Below are 13,491 nucleotides of genomic sequence, written 5' to 3'. Positions count from 1 at the left end.
GAAAGGGAGCTGTTTTGAAGTTGATTGGACATTGAAATATCTGAAAGAAAGAAAAGTATTATTTTTGTGACTTTTTGGAACTTTATTTTGAACAATGGCCGATTCAAATGAGTCTCAGACCGAGACGCCTGTTGAGAATACGGAGGACGAAGTGACGCCTATGCGCAAGGCAAGGAAAAATGTCTCCCATTACGAGGAGAATCAGCATTGTAAATGATTTAATGGCAGACAAAGAATTCCTTGAGCACATATGGCTCATCAAGGTCCATTTGTGTACCTTGATGAGCCATATTTGTACCACTGTGTACCTTTATTTCTGACAGTGAAGTGAAGCTAAATAGGACGAGGCTGAATGAGTTTTTTTGAATCGGCCATTGTTGAAAATAAAGTGTAACCCCTGTCCCGGCAGCAAAGTCTGACCCATCGTGTCTCTCAGCAGATGCAGATGCCACTGCTGACGTCACTGCTGATGTGACAGCCGGCTAACGAGGCGTTGCCCCGGTAACAGGAGCGCGTGCGGCTCGCCTGTGTCTCTGACAGGTGCGCTCACTTTGGCTTCTTAAAACTGCACTATAACTTTGACTGCGCTCGACTGTCTCCGACAAACGGGTCGCTGCTCAGAAAGTAAAAGTCGAATCCGAATAATTCTTGGACCGTAAGCGCCCCAAGAGACGGCAGAAGCCAGCGGTGTCCTTTCCATTCGGCTACTATGTGCGGCTCGTTTCTTATGGCAGTTTTAAAATCATTTTTCACCTGAATTTGATGACTTTAGGCCTTTATAATGGAAATGGAGAGGCGACCTCTGGGCTCAGAGGCAATTTGTAAGAAATATGTGCGGCAGAGCTCAATGAGTGTGACTTTGTGTGAAAGAGGACACGTTTTCCTACATTTTAAGGTATCGTTTGTTTCTGTCAGTTAAACTGTATGAAAGTTATAGTAAGTTGTTTGAAAAGCTAAAAAAGTTGAAATTTATCAGCACGCGATTTGGCATCAGACTGAAGTGGGTGCTGAGCTGTGGGTGAAGGTGTGACGCGCACACTGAAAGTGGAGCTACGGCTCACCAATAGATTAATGCTGCGCGAGTGAAGTTTAGATCCTTGGCGGCACTTGTAGAGACTGCAGGCCCTAGCCTCCGCTTGTGTGCATGTGTGAGGGACAAGCACAGGAAGGAAAAAACCCGAGCATAAGGAGAGAGCCCAGCCATGTGAGCGGTGAGATGCAAAGCACAGAGGAAATTCTAAAGGAAAAAAGAATCGAGGATAAAGTGTGCGAGAGGGAGTGCTGCATGGTGTATATCGCTGACATTGACGGGGCTGGATAATGGTAGCTTACTGTGGAAACTCGGGTGAGTGATATCAATGATATGTGAAGCAAATGGCTAGCAAGATGGTCGGCTAGCGTATTAAAAAAAAACACTATTTTTGTATATGTAAAGCAAAAAAAAAAAAAAAAAAATCGTTTGCTAGCAAGATTGTTTGCTAGCAAGAATGTTTGCTAGCAAGAATGTTTGCTAGCAAGAATGTTTGCTAGCAAGATCGTCTGCTAGCAAGATTGTTTGCTAGCAAGATCGTGTGCTAGCAAGATCGTTTGCTAGCAAGATCGTCTGCTAACAAGATTGTTTGCTAGCAAGATCGTCTGCTAGCAAGATTGTTTGCTAGCAAGATCGTCTGCTAGCAAGATTGTTTGCTAGCAAGATCGTCTGCTAGCAAGATCGTCTGCTAGCAAGATCGTCTGCTAGCAAGATCGTTTGCTAGCAAGACTGTTTGCTAGCAAGACTGTTTGCTAGCAAGACTGTCTGCTAGCAAGATTGTTTGCTAGCAAGATCGTCTGCTAGCAAGATCGTCTGCTAGCAAGATTGTTTGCTAGCAAGATCGTTTGCTAGCAAGATGTTATTTAGTAAAATGTGTGCATTATTTCACATTGAAAGTGTTGTTAAAATTGATATCATGTTAAAAGATGTTACTGTGTTACCTAGAGAATGCTCTAATTTTACAAGTGGAGATTTGAGAAAATTCATTCATTCAAAAGTCATGGACACATTCCAAGGTTTAATCCAAACATCTGTTTATTATCTACTAACGCAGCATTTGTGCGTGCAGCTACCCAGGCCACGTACACGAGGCCCACAGTTAGTCCCAACATCGGTGCCAGAATATCAGCCTCCAGCGGCGGTACCACCTACGTCAAAACCACCAGCGGCAGCATCATCACGGTGGTGCCCAAATCTCTGGCCACTCTGGGCGGGAAGATCATTAGCAGCAACATTGTTTCTGGTGAGTCAGTTGTGCGCTTTCTTTCTTTTTTTGTCACTTTTCAAATTTTTATTGACAAATCAACAAAAGCAAATACAAACACAATCAACTTAAACAAAAAGCTGCCTTGGAATACATCAAATTATTACCATCTTGCGGATTAGTCTTTTCATCAATTACTGTCCAATATCATCTTGAGCCTTATAGCGTATAGTGTCCGTTTCTGCCATTTCTTGTCCAGTTGAGCTTCCTGAAGCCTCAATATGTGTGTCAGTTTTTCAATTAGAAAGATTTCTTCCATAATTGAGAGCCACTGATCTTTTGTTGGTGGTGTTTCTTTTCCCCAGTGATGGCTTTTTTGCCTGCCACCAACAATATTTTGATCAAGTAGCTGTCACCTGTGGCAACACAGGGTGCTTGCGCAAGTCTTGAAAGTCTTAATAAGTATGGAATTTTGAAGCACTGTTTTCCAGACCTTGAAAAGTCTTGAATTTTGTGTGAAAGTCTTAATAAAGTATGGAAAATAAATGTATGGTAGAATGTTACAGTATGCTCAAAGGCATTGTGAAATGAGAAATAGGAAGGTGGGCTATAAAACTATAATTTTACTAACTGGTCACGTACTGTATTAGCCTAATGGGATGAGATGTGAGTGAAGAGACTGAATTCTACACACATCCATCCATCCATTCATTGTTTATAGATAGTTTTTGTGACACTTGTTTGATGTGAAATTCATGTACTTTTGATTTTCATGTTTTGAAACGTTTTCATCAGTAAAAGCATCATTTACTGTGAAGAATGCATTTGTTCATTGAATACTAGCCTATAAAAATGAACATTTCTAATAAACACAGTTGGTACAATCTGAAGTAGGCAGTAGGCACACAAGTTACAAGTACATATAGTTAAGGTCTTGATGGGGGGGAGTATCAGATTTAAAAAAAGTCTGGAATTTTAATTTGGAAAAAGAGCGAGCACCCTGCAACAGTCTCTTCTGAAAATTTACATGGATAAAGCACTGAACAGGTCTTTGACACTCCATATCCTAATATTTTCTTTAGCTCCGTACATACCATTTCCCAAAACACAGTTATTTTTTGACAATTCCAGAAAACATGAGAATGGTTCACATCAAAAGATCCACATCCCCGCCAACACTTCTGACGACTATTCAGTTGCCTACTTTTCATTTTCGGTGTAATAAAAAAGCGGATTAGGCTCTTCCATGCGAACTCTCTCCAGATTTCCTTCCACATTTCATGCCATTCCTCATCTGAAATTTCTAAACTAAGGTCTTCCTCCCATTTCAACTTAAAATATGTAGTTGAATGCTTGTTGTTATTGTTCAACCCTTGATATAATGATGAAATTATTCTTATGTTGCTTTCCTGATATGCTTTCACTATAATTCGGATGACATCATTCACTTCCCTGGAGGAATCTGACTTGATCTCCTTCTTATAGTAGTCCCTCACTTGATAATATCTAAAGAGTTCACTCGCATCCAAATTGTACCTTTCTCTGAGTCTTTCGAAACTCATCAGCTCCCCTTTGTTTCCTAACATACACCAAGCAGTTATTCCCTTTTCTGTCCATTGTGGGAATCTTGGGTCATATTTTGCACTGTGATTGGATCCATATTGAGCAGTCACTCTTTCACTGGGAAAGCTTTCCTTCTTCCTCAGGCACGACGACTAAAATCACCACCATCCCCATGACGTCCAAGCCGAACGTCATCGTGGTGCAGAAAACCACAGGCAAAGGAGCGACCATCCAAGGACTGCCGGGCAAGAATGTGGTCACCACGCTTTTAAACGCTGGGGTCAGTTTAAAAAAGGAGAGTTATATGCCTCTGTAATAACTTACCTTTCGTATGAAAGAGCGAGACGAGTAGCCCGGCTCAAGGATCAGCCCAACAGCTCCTCCAAAGCTCACTGATTACAACTCTTATCCTGCTTGTTTTCTGCATATAAAATGTAAAACATGGGTCACCATGCTCTCATAAGTGACTTTATCAGAGTTGGAAGTAGACAGTAGCTTTAATTGTATTCATTTTGGGGAAATTTTGCTAATCTGTTAATTACAAACCGGTGTTGTGACGAAATCTGATCCGTTCTTCGGGCTTTTTATCAAATCAAAACAATCTGATGTGAGTTAATTTTATTCTGTTATTGATGGTGGGTTTCATCGGATTTATTTTAAATCTTCCAACTGCAAGTAAGAGAAGTTACAAGATTGTTTAGCTTTTTTTTTGTGTCAAAATAGATGAATAGATGGAAACATCGTTTTAGACGCTAGTCCTAAAGTGTGTGCATAAAAACTGCAAACAGGATCCTAACAATGTGGTGCGGAAACAAACCGGTTTCAGCATGGCGTAACATCAACTTAACGTTCTATAGATGGGTACATTTTAGATCTTTTGGACAGAGACGGGCGTGCTGTTTTTTTTTTCTGTCTCCTAGCTGTATACTAAGCTAAGCTATCTTGCTTTTGGTTCCATCTGAATATTTTAGCAGGTATCAGTATGTCCTTCAGACACTTTAGAGTATGCGCCTTGTTTGATGCGATCACTGGTGCTAAGGCCTCAAGCTGTTTACATAATGACTGGAAATGACTGAGGTGACTTATTAAATATCGTTTGATGAATTTTTGTCTGAATTAAGGTTACTTTTTGTTTTTTATTCAACGTTGCTGCAGTTTTCCGCTGGCCTTTGTGGCAACATATTATTTTCTTTTAAATAAATCGTAATTCCTATTGAAACTGAGCTGACAGACTCTTTGGTTAAAAAATTAAAACATGCATGCGTGTGTGCTGCAGGGTGACAAGAGCCTGCATGCAGTTCAGGGGACCAAACCAGCCATCATCACTGCCTCCAGGCCGATTACCAAGATGATCGTCACCCAGCCCAAAGGCATGAGCTGCGGATCCCAGTCCACCGCCACCAAGATCATCCCAACCAAGATCGTTTACGGCCAGCAGGGCAAGACCCAGGTGAGATCCGTTTCCACCCACAGCAGCGCTTCATCGGTTTAATTAAAGGGATAGTTCGCCTACAGACCGAGCTGTATATATCTTGACTGGGTAAATCCCATTGTGTAAGTTTTTTGCCATGTTTTTGTTTTTTTTTGTGGCCATGTTAGCACTTTGACCTAAAACGTTGAGGACTGAATGAAAACAAACACCTCTAGTAGTTGCAGATGTCATTGTTTCAATTTCGAACTCGTCACTCCTGTCTAAATATAATCTGAATTCAGTTTCAGTTTTCTCTCATCAAGGGGAAACTGAGGTCAGTGAGTCAGCTCGCTGTCTATATATGTACAGTGAATACTGTATGGGACGCCCACACATGATCCACTTTGCAGTTTCAGATTAATCTAAAGTAAATCTGGGTAAACTGTGAGAAATCACCTGATATTTTTAAGTCGGTCTGACTTGTAACCATAAAAAAAAAGAAAAAAACTATTTTTCCGATGACGAAAACGGCACCAATTTACCTCCTTTTGTTTGTAGGCTCTTAACTGTTTTCCACAGAGTTTTTTTCATTTTTATTTTTTCAGACTAGTTGACATGCACAAAGCGTGACACTCATCAGTGTGGATCAACAACACTACAACACTGATGCTCACTATTGTTTTTCATTAAGCCTTAATTAATACTTAATAAAAATACTTAATACTACAAAAACGCAAACTTAATAAAAAATACTTAACACTCTGCAGTATTCGCTGTGTGTAATTTGAAAAAATGTATTGTTATTGTTACCATATTGTTATAAGCTACTATGCGAGTGCGAGCCGCCAATTAGAGCTGGAGGAGCCGCGCAGTGAGTATCTCTGCACTACAAAATGAACCCTATTGTCACTCCAGAAGTCACATTTGGAACATGACGCCTGGTGTTAGTGAAGGAGCACCTGCAAAAAGAAAGACACTGAATGCTCCTTTGGTTTCACCTCCAGGTTCTCATCAAGCCTAAGCCGGTCTTCCAGGCCGCGGTGGTGAGCGAACAGACGAGGCAGCTGGTGACCGAGACGCTGCAGCAGGTGACCCGCTCTGCAGAGATCAGTCAGGGTCAAACCTCGGGCCAGGACGGGTCCGCCAAGGACGAGGCCGCCAGCCTTCCAGAGGCCAGCAGCTTAACCGGCGACACCTCCCACAGCGGCAGTCAAGGTACGCCGCCGTTTACTTCTTCTGTGGTTTAAAGGCGATGCAGGACGAGGTCAGACAAATCAGTCATTGCTGCTTGTGTTTTTGTTTTTGTATGAAAAATCTCCTTTCAGGATGATTTATTATGGTCTTGGAAACAAACTTGCAAGAATGGTTCCAGCTAAACGCGTGGAATCATTTTCCCTCGTTGGTCTGCAGTTAGTGAGTTAGTTCAATCCTGAACTCGCGCCTGAAGTGAAGGCTTCATTTCCCAACCCTGCCCCATCCTGACACGGAGGCTGTAAAATTCCTAGTTTCTCTTTTCTCCCCAGAGCCGCAGCCTGCGGTGCAGACGGTGTCCTCCAGAGAGCGCGATTGGGCTGAACAGGAAGTAGCCGTGGAGTCCAGCCCTACTATTATCTACCAGGAGGGGACTGGGGGGGAATCCCAGTCTGCCACTTCCACCATAAAAGCCCTCTTTGAGCTCCAGCAGACAACAGGTGAGCTTTTATGTCACTGGGGGAGAAAAAAAAAAAGGAGGAGGGGGGGTCATAACCACCTGTATACATGCTGAGGACAGCAGTGTTGACAATACGCACAAAGGATTTCACCTAAAGAACAGCTGGAAAAAGCATCTCAGGTGCTGAAATGCGTGGACTCCACATCCCCTTTACTTTGCCACCAGATTCCAAGTTTCTTTGGAAACTCTCCCCCAAACGTACGTTTATGTCCTTTCATGAACTGCTGTGGCTCACAGAGCCGACGGCTCACGGTAAATAATGTTTTCCGCTCGAGGGCCCTTGCTCCACAATGAGCTCACCGGACAGCAAACCTGAGGAGCAGGCTGGGGGAGTCCTCGACGGGGAAGATTTTCCTGTACGATTTGAAGGTGGAAACGAGTCTTCCACTTAAATGGCGTCATGCGTTAAAAAAAACTGTCAGTGATGTTATCTACTCCTGACTGAAAATCCCCTAAAAGAGGTCATTACTATTTAGCTCATGAAACCACGGCTGTTTATCAGATCTACTTATTCCCAGAGCTGATGCCCAGCGTTGTTGTCCTCTGCCTTAAAAACACGTGATATCCAGATGTTTATACTAAAAATATTGTGATTTCTCAAATATTTGTTCTTAAGCGCAGGAGACCAGCCTTTTATTTAAAGCAGGCTCGTGTGAGAGAGGATTCATTTGACATGTTTTAGGCGAATCTCGTCATATTTAAAGATTAAAACATCTGTTTGATGTTGATGGTTGGAATATGAATAAACCTTTCATCGGCACATCAACAGTGGTCATAACTATCAAGTTCTTTCTACGAACTGTTCAAAAGATCCACGCCAGGATTAATACATGTTTTTTTTTCCTCCCATCAGCGAAAGAGAAGGCAGAGTCCAAACTCAGGCAGCACACCATCGACCTCAGCCAGATGGCTGTGCCCATCCAACGGGCCCAGGAGAAGAAGCCCAGCCCCGAGTCCCCCAGACCCTCCACCTCAGAGGCGGAGCCCAGCACTGAGCACGCGTCCCCAGGTACACCTGCAGTCTGTCCGCGGCACACACCCAGGCACAATATCCACTGTCCACTTCCCTTTTCAGTTGGCCAGCCAACAGTTTCTCTGGAACAAAGAAACAAATCAACAAACTAAAATCTCCAATCTGGCACATGGTTCCCTTTTGTCCGACTCCCCTGTGTGAGTATGTGAATCCTGTCCTGCGTATTAATACTGCGATTCCACTGCAGGTAAAGCCAGCAGAGTGGGGGTTTCCTCGGAGGAAAATAACGTGGCCACGCCCTCCAATCGGCATCCGGGGAAGCCTTTTAACAACAGCAGCCAAGTTACCGTGGTAACCAAACCAGTGGCCGTCTCCTCTGCGGCGTGGCACACGGTGAGGGTTCCTCAGAGCAGGAAATGCTCTCTTGTTTACAGGGAAAGCGAAGTGGTTGGCAGGTCCAGGTTTATAACTAACTAAGTGGGCACTGTTTACTGAGGAAATACGAGGCCGAGCTTTTTTTCTCTCATGGATAAATACCTCTGAATGTGGTGCTGAGACGGTAAACGGTCGTCTCACCAAAGAAGACTTTCCAAATGAATGAACAAATTGAGCTAAATAAACGGTTCAAATATTTATTCATTTCCAATGACGCCTGTCTCTGAGACTGCTTTGACAACGGGGGCATCGGAGGTGTGCGAGTTCGTCGGTAGTAGTACGCTTCAGTCTGCTTTCACAGGAATTAATTCTCCGCTTGAAAGCACTGCAGTTTCAGATGAAAGCGTTCTGAGAAAAGTCTGATTTGCTGCTAGATGTGCAATGTTTTTGACTCTTTTCCATAGTTGTCACCGCTTGGTGCCGTGAGCCCTTTTCAAATTTGAAATGCGTGAAAGAATGTTTTTTTTATCAATCCCGTTAAAGCAACAGCGTTGGATCATTTAGACGCTGATCACTTAAACCAGAAGCCAGATGAGAGCCATGGCACTCATGCGATGGTGCTGTGTGTGAGACTGAACACTACAGCCAGAGCTCTGGTGGATTTAAGTTTCCGTGCACGTTGCCGTGCTGCTTTGGCACGTTACACCATTGCCATGTTGCTTAAGCATGACAAAATGTAAATGGAGAGAAGAACAGAGCTGAAGTGAAACTGAAAAGAAAACTTGCTATCACCTGTGCAGGTGGGAAACTCGATAGCTTATCGCTCTTTATGCGAGGACAAAACCGTTCCAGGGGGAAAAGTCCCTTCTATTTCTGCTTTGCCCTTTAACCAACCGAACATGGTTGAGTGTCCAGATGCTGGCTTAGCCGTGAAATGAACCAGTTCCCAGGCTTAGTCTTTCTCCGTGATTTACCCAACATTGAAAGCAGAAAATGTTCCCCCTAGAACATTTGATATTTGTCTCCTAACGGATACGGCAGAGGAGTTAAGGAATTACTGAGCCACAGCAGCCACGCTTCAAACACACAGTTCCTTCAACACTTTAATCTAGCCGGAGTGCGATAACGTCGGTGTATAATCTTTCCTTCAGCTCGTCTTGCATATTTCCCACAATCGGACAGAATATTTGAGCATTTTTCCCACATTGCAGAGATTTCTGCCATTCATTTGGCTCGGGTGACGGGATGAAATGCCAAGGCAACTGCATTTAACAGTGATAGGGGAACCTGTGTCAGAGGAAGATTTGGACAGCATTTATATTCATTCAATCACTCAGAAGCCTATCATAAGCCATATGACCCTATCGGCAAATAGGATTGAACAAAGTTAATACTTGTGATCCGTGAATATAAATAGGTCCAACCTGGTGAGATTTCTGTTGCAATGACATTGTGCACAAAGTGGTTTTTGTGAGTGTCTACATAAAGAGCTAAAAGAATGTGCTTAATGTCTCTTGCATTTCACTTGAATGCCATCAGATTGTCTTGTTTCTGTGCATAATTGTGCTGCTGCCCCTGCAGAGCCCCTCACAGCGCTCTGGGGATGAGTATAGTGCCCCTTTTATGTGCCAACATCCTTCAGCGCTCTTCTTTGTTTGGTTTTAGCCCTCGGACAGTAAAGGTAAAACCGAGGCCGTGTTAGAGGTGGGCGAGCTGGAGGGCGACACCTTGGACCCTCAGACAGGCTTGTTCTACCGCTCCAGCCAACCGGCGTGGGATCCCATCAAAGCGAGCGCTCACTCTGCCGCAGCTCAGCCGCCCCCCTCCAGCCAGGCAGAGGCCGAGCAGAAGCGGCACGGCTCTGCTCCCACCCAGCCGCCGCCGCCGCCACAGCTGCAGAGCAAACCTCAGATTAGCCCGTCTTCTTCCTCCTCCTCCTCGGCCGCTCCCCTGATGAAGAAAATCCCTAAACTACGGGAGCAGACTCAGCCCAAACCCCAGGCCTTAACCCAGAGCCCCAAGGACAGAGCCCTGGCTGCACCGCCCCAGGCCGCCGCAAAGATGGCATGGCCCTGCGCGCCCGCCAAGCCCTTGGTGACACCACAGCTCCCAAAGCTGCAGCACGCCCCCACTTCTCACCACAGGCCCCTGCACGCGCCCATGTCCCAACCTCCTCCACTGCAGGCGCACCACCCTGTCGGCACTGAGAAGGCCGCATCCAGCCAGGTGAGTGCTGCCCACCTGGAACCGATTCAGGCTGATAGTCCCAGATTCTGCGCCTCAAAAATGGTCACTCGCGTTGAGCTTCTGACGAGTGTCACGCAGTAATTGTACGATGACGGCTGCAGCAGCAGCTGCTCTTTGAGGCCTCGAACTACACAGGAGAATGTCACTAAAACATGGCTTTGACAGACATGAGCATGTGATGTGTGTTTTTTTTTCCTTTGAAATATCTTGACTACAGCAGCCAATCATCACGCAGAGTGCCACGGTCACCAAGATTACCTTTGGCAGTTCGCAGCACCCGTCGCCGGTCTTCAGCAGCGGGGAGGCAGCTGCCAAACTGATCCCAGAGTCCAGCTCTGGCCCCTCGGGGGACGAGCCCTCCGTTTCGGACATCCTGAAGATCTCCATGATGGAGGCGGAGATCGATCCCAGCACGGAGCCCATGGTGGTCGATTCCTCCAGCGACTGCGGCCCTCTGGGAAAAGCCCTGGCGGTCCAGACCGCGTCGGGCACGCTGGACTCGGGCCAGTTGGTCAGCAGCTCGGAGGCCGGCACGCGTCACACAAAGCCCCAGCAGTTGGGCCGCATGCAGGGCCTCGCAGCGCAGAGGAGCAAAGACGACCTGGAAGTCATCGAGGTAAGTTTCTTGTTACAACGTGATTGGGGTGATAAATCCCAAAGCCTGAGCCTGTCAGTCCTGTGCTGAAAGGCCATATGAATCAGTCTTTGCTAATAACAGTGAGTGGGATGATTGTCAGCAGATTAAACGTGCCGCACTGAGAGCAGAAGATGATTACGTTTCCAAATGGAAAGCTTTTTTGTAAATGTTGGACAACTCTCATTGTGAAATGTAGCACTATCTTTGGTCTTTAGCCCCTTCAGCAGAGTTCCACAGACTTGTAGATTCAATCCCGAGATGCTCTGAAACTTTGTTCATTTTTTTTTCCTCTCTGGTAGCTCACAGAGGCCGTGTCAGTTTCTAATTTCACAGGCAAATTCTCAACAAACCAGGCAGTAAACACAAGAACATTTTTAGTTGGAGTAGTACTAGCGTTGCACCATGTGCGCAGCCTCCTGCTCTGCTCTACAACATGGAATGAGCAAACTCTGATGGGATACTTGGACGTGTAGCCTGGAGAAGTTGAAGATGAAAGCAGCTCTGCCTCCTCACTACCTGGTTATCTCACCGGAGATGAATATCATTTCAGCTCCACGTCCTGCACATATGGTGGAATTAACTATACAATAAAAGCTGAGTCCAAAAATAGTAGCGTACATAGGAAAGAGCTTATTTGTTTCAAATGAAAAGGAGGAAGTGGTAAATTCGGCCTTTACCGGTTCAGAAAACGCCAATGATGCGTGACACTGAATTATTTTCCATTGTGATGTTTTTAATTGCGAGCTCATAGCACCAGCTCACCTGTTTACACACACGTGTACGGGAAACTGGACTGACATCCTAATGTGATCCACGCAGGTGATCCCCCAGTTCTCCATCCTGCCGGACTCCAGCCAGTCCAACGTGGTGGTGGAGCCCAGCGGCTTCCTGGAGATCAGCAACTACACCAGCCAGCAGCTGGAGGAGGACAGCCCCACGGAGCAGGAGGTGGACAGCAGCAACGACGAGGCCGCGGCCGCCAGCCCCCCCGACCGGCCGTAGTCTGCCCAACTCAGGAGCGTGGCACTTTTTTCGCTTGGAACCAGCAGACCGATGATTTGTTTAAGCCGACAAAGACTTGCTTTTGTTTGTATGAGTCTGTATGTATGGGTGTGTGTGTGTGTAAAACATTAGTTTCTTTTCCTCTCCACAACTAATGGCACCATGTGTTTTTGATTGCCAAATGTGGGAGCGAGGTGAAAGGATTAGTTTTAGTCCCAGACAGTTGGAAAGCGGCCTCTCCAAACATGCAACGTTCCAGCGCGTTAACTCCGTTCCTCGCAGGACTCGGTGAGACATTTACACGCTGGTGATGCCGAGCATTTGGAATCATTTGGGCCCACTGTACATTTCAGAAGACGTACAGCGCATATGTACCGATGGCTGTCCCGAGCGGCTTGGTAACGGACCGCTGGTGTCATCGGACAAAGTGTGTTTTGTAACGGCAAACCCTCCAAAACTTTGGAGGCTTAAGTTTTCTGAAAAGGGAACAAAGCTGAAGCTGACTGAATTTTTTCTGCCAGGAGCATAAAGCAGAAGCAGAAGAGTCCTGGAGGACAGATTGAGTTCAACATATCTGCTACTGCGAATTGTATGGTCAAATGAAAACGATGTAGGCTATGTACTTTTTTTTTTTTTTTTTCCTGTTGTAAGATATACTCTGGAGTTTAAAAAACAAAAAAAGCTACAGTGACAATTTCAAGAAATGTGCATTTCTTTTGCATAGCGTGTTTAAAGCGTGTTTCTTTTTTACCTTTACAAACTAGACGACTAGTTGAAAGAAGTCATTTAATCTGCACAATAAAACAGCTGAGTAGAGCGTGTGTTGTAGTTTTTTTCTTTTTTGTTTATTTGTTTGTTTTTGGTGGCGACAAAAAGAAAAATCTTCCGAATAAATTTGTTTTTAAAAGTTCAAGTCATTAAGTCCATTCAGTGTTGAGTTGCTGGAGCAAAATTGCGTCCCCGACAGGAAGTTTGGAGGGTTTTTTTCTGCACTTTGTGTAAGCTCGATGAATCCTCTATGGTTGCTTGTTTTTAAGATGAGAGGCACAAGCTGTTTGTTTTCACAGATAAACTGGAGCCTTGCAAATTTGGTACAAGAGCAGCCCCACACACGCAATGTCCTTTGCTCTCTTTATGTTTGGACGCAAACAATTTCTTTGCAACACTGGAACGTACGGAGCAATGGATCAGCAATGCTGCAATGAGATCATTTTCTTCCTTGTCGTGGAAAGACTTGCGTAACAGTGCGGTTGCTTAAAGTGAATCACCTGCTCACGTCATTGGGTGGAGGGAAGGAGTACCTCCCAACTTTGTTCGGAAAAAAGCAAAAGTCCATCA

At 45.0% G+C, this 13,491-nt stretch overlaps 1 protein-coding gene across 1 annotated transcript; it reads left to right on the top strand.

Moving 5' to 3' along the window:
* Nucleotides 1-94: 94 nt before the first annotated feature.
* On the top strand, nucleotides 95-12,970 carry LOC142376439 (BRCA2-interacting transcriptional repressor EMSY-like). The gene is made up of 11 exons (XM_075459952.1): nucleotides 95-169; nucleotides 1,997-2,273; nucleotides 3,941-4,077; nucleotides 5,074-5,247; nucleotides 6,213-6,423; nucleotides 6,732-6,899; nucleotides 7,773-7,928; nucleotides 8,140-8,285; nucleotides 9,933-10,493; nucleotides 10,732-11,130; nucleotides 11,971-12,970. Exons 1-11 carry the CDS (start codon nucleotides 95-97, stop codon nucleotides 12,151-12,153), a joined length of 2,487 nt encoding a protein of 828 aa, XP_075316067.1. The 3' UTR covers nucleotides 12,154-12,970.
* The last annotated feature ends 521 nt before the right edge of the window (nucleotides 12,971-13,491 follow it).

This window comes from Odontesthes bonariensis, unplaced genomic scaffold (genome assembly GCF_027942865.1).
Source record: "Odontesthes bonariensis isolate fOdoBon6 unplaced genomic scaffold, fOdoBon6.hap1 scaffold_306, whole genome shotgun sequence".
Classification (NCBI taxonomy): domain Eukaryota; kingdom Metazoa; phylum Chordata; class Actinopteri; order Atheriniformes; family Atherinopsidae; genus Odontesthes; species Odontesthes bonariensis.
Note: the sequence above shows the minus strand (reverse complement) of the source record. Positions and strands in the feature narration are given on the sequence as shown.

Coding starts and splice junctions, on each gene's coding strand:
- LOC142376439 (XM_075459952.1), top strand. CDS start 95: ATGGCCGATTCAAATGAGTCTCAGACCGAGACGCCTGTTGAGAATACG. Junction 170..1,996: donor AAGTGACGCCTATGCGCAAG/GCAAGGAAAAAT, acceptor TAATTTTACAAG/TGGAGATTTGAGAAAATTCA. Junction 2,274..3,940: donor TAGCAGCAACATTGTTTCTG/GTGAGTCAGTTG, acceptor CTTCTTCCTCAG/GCACGACGACTAAAATCACC.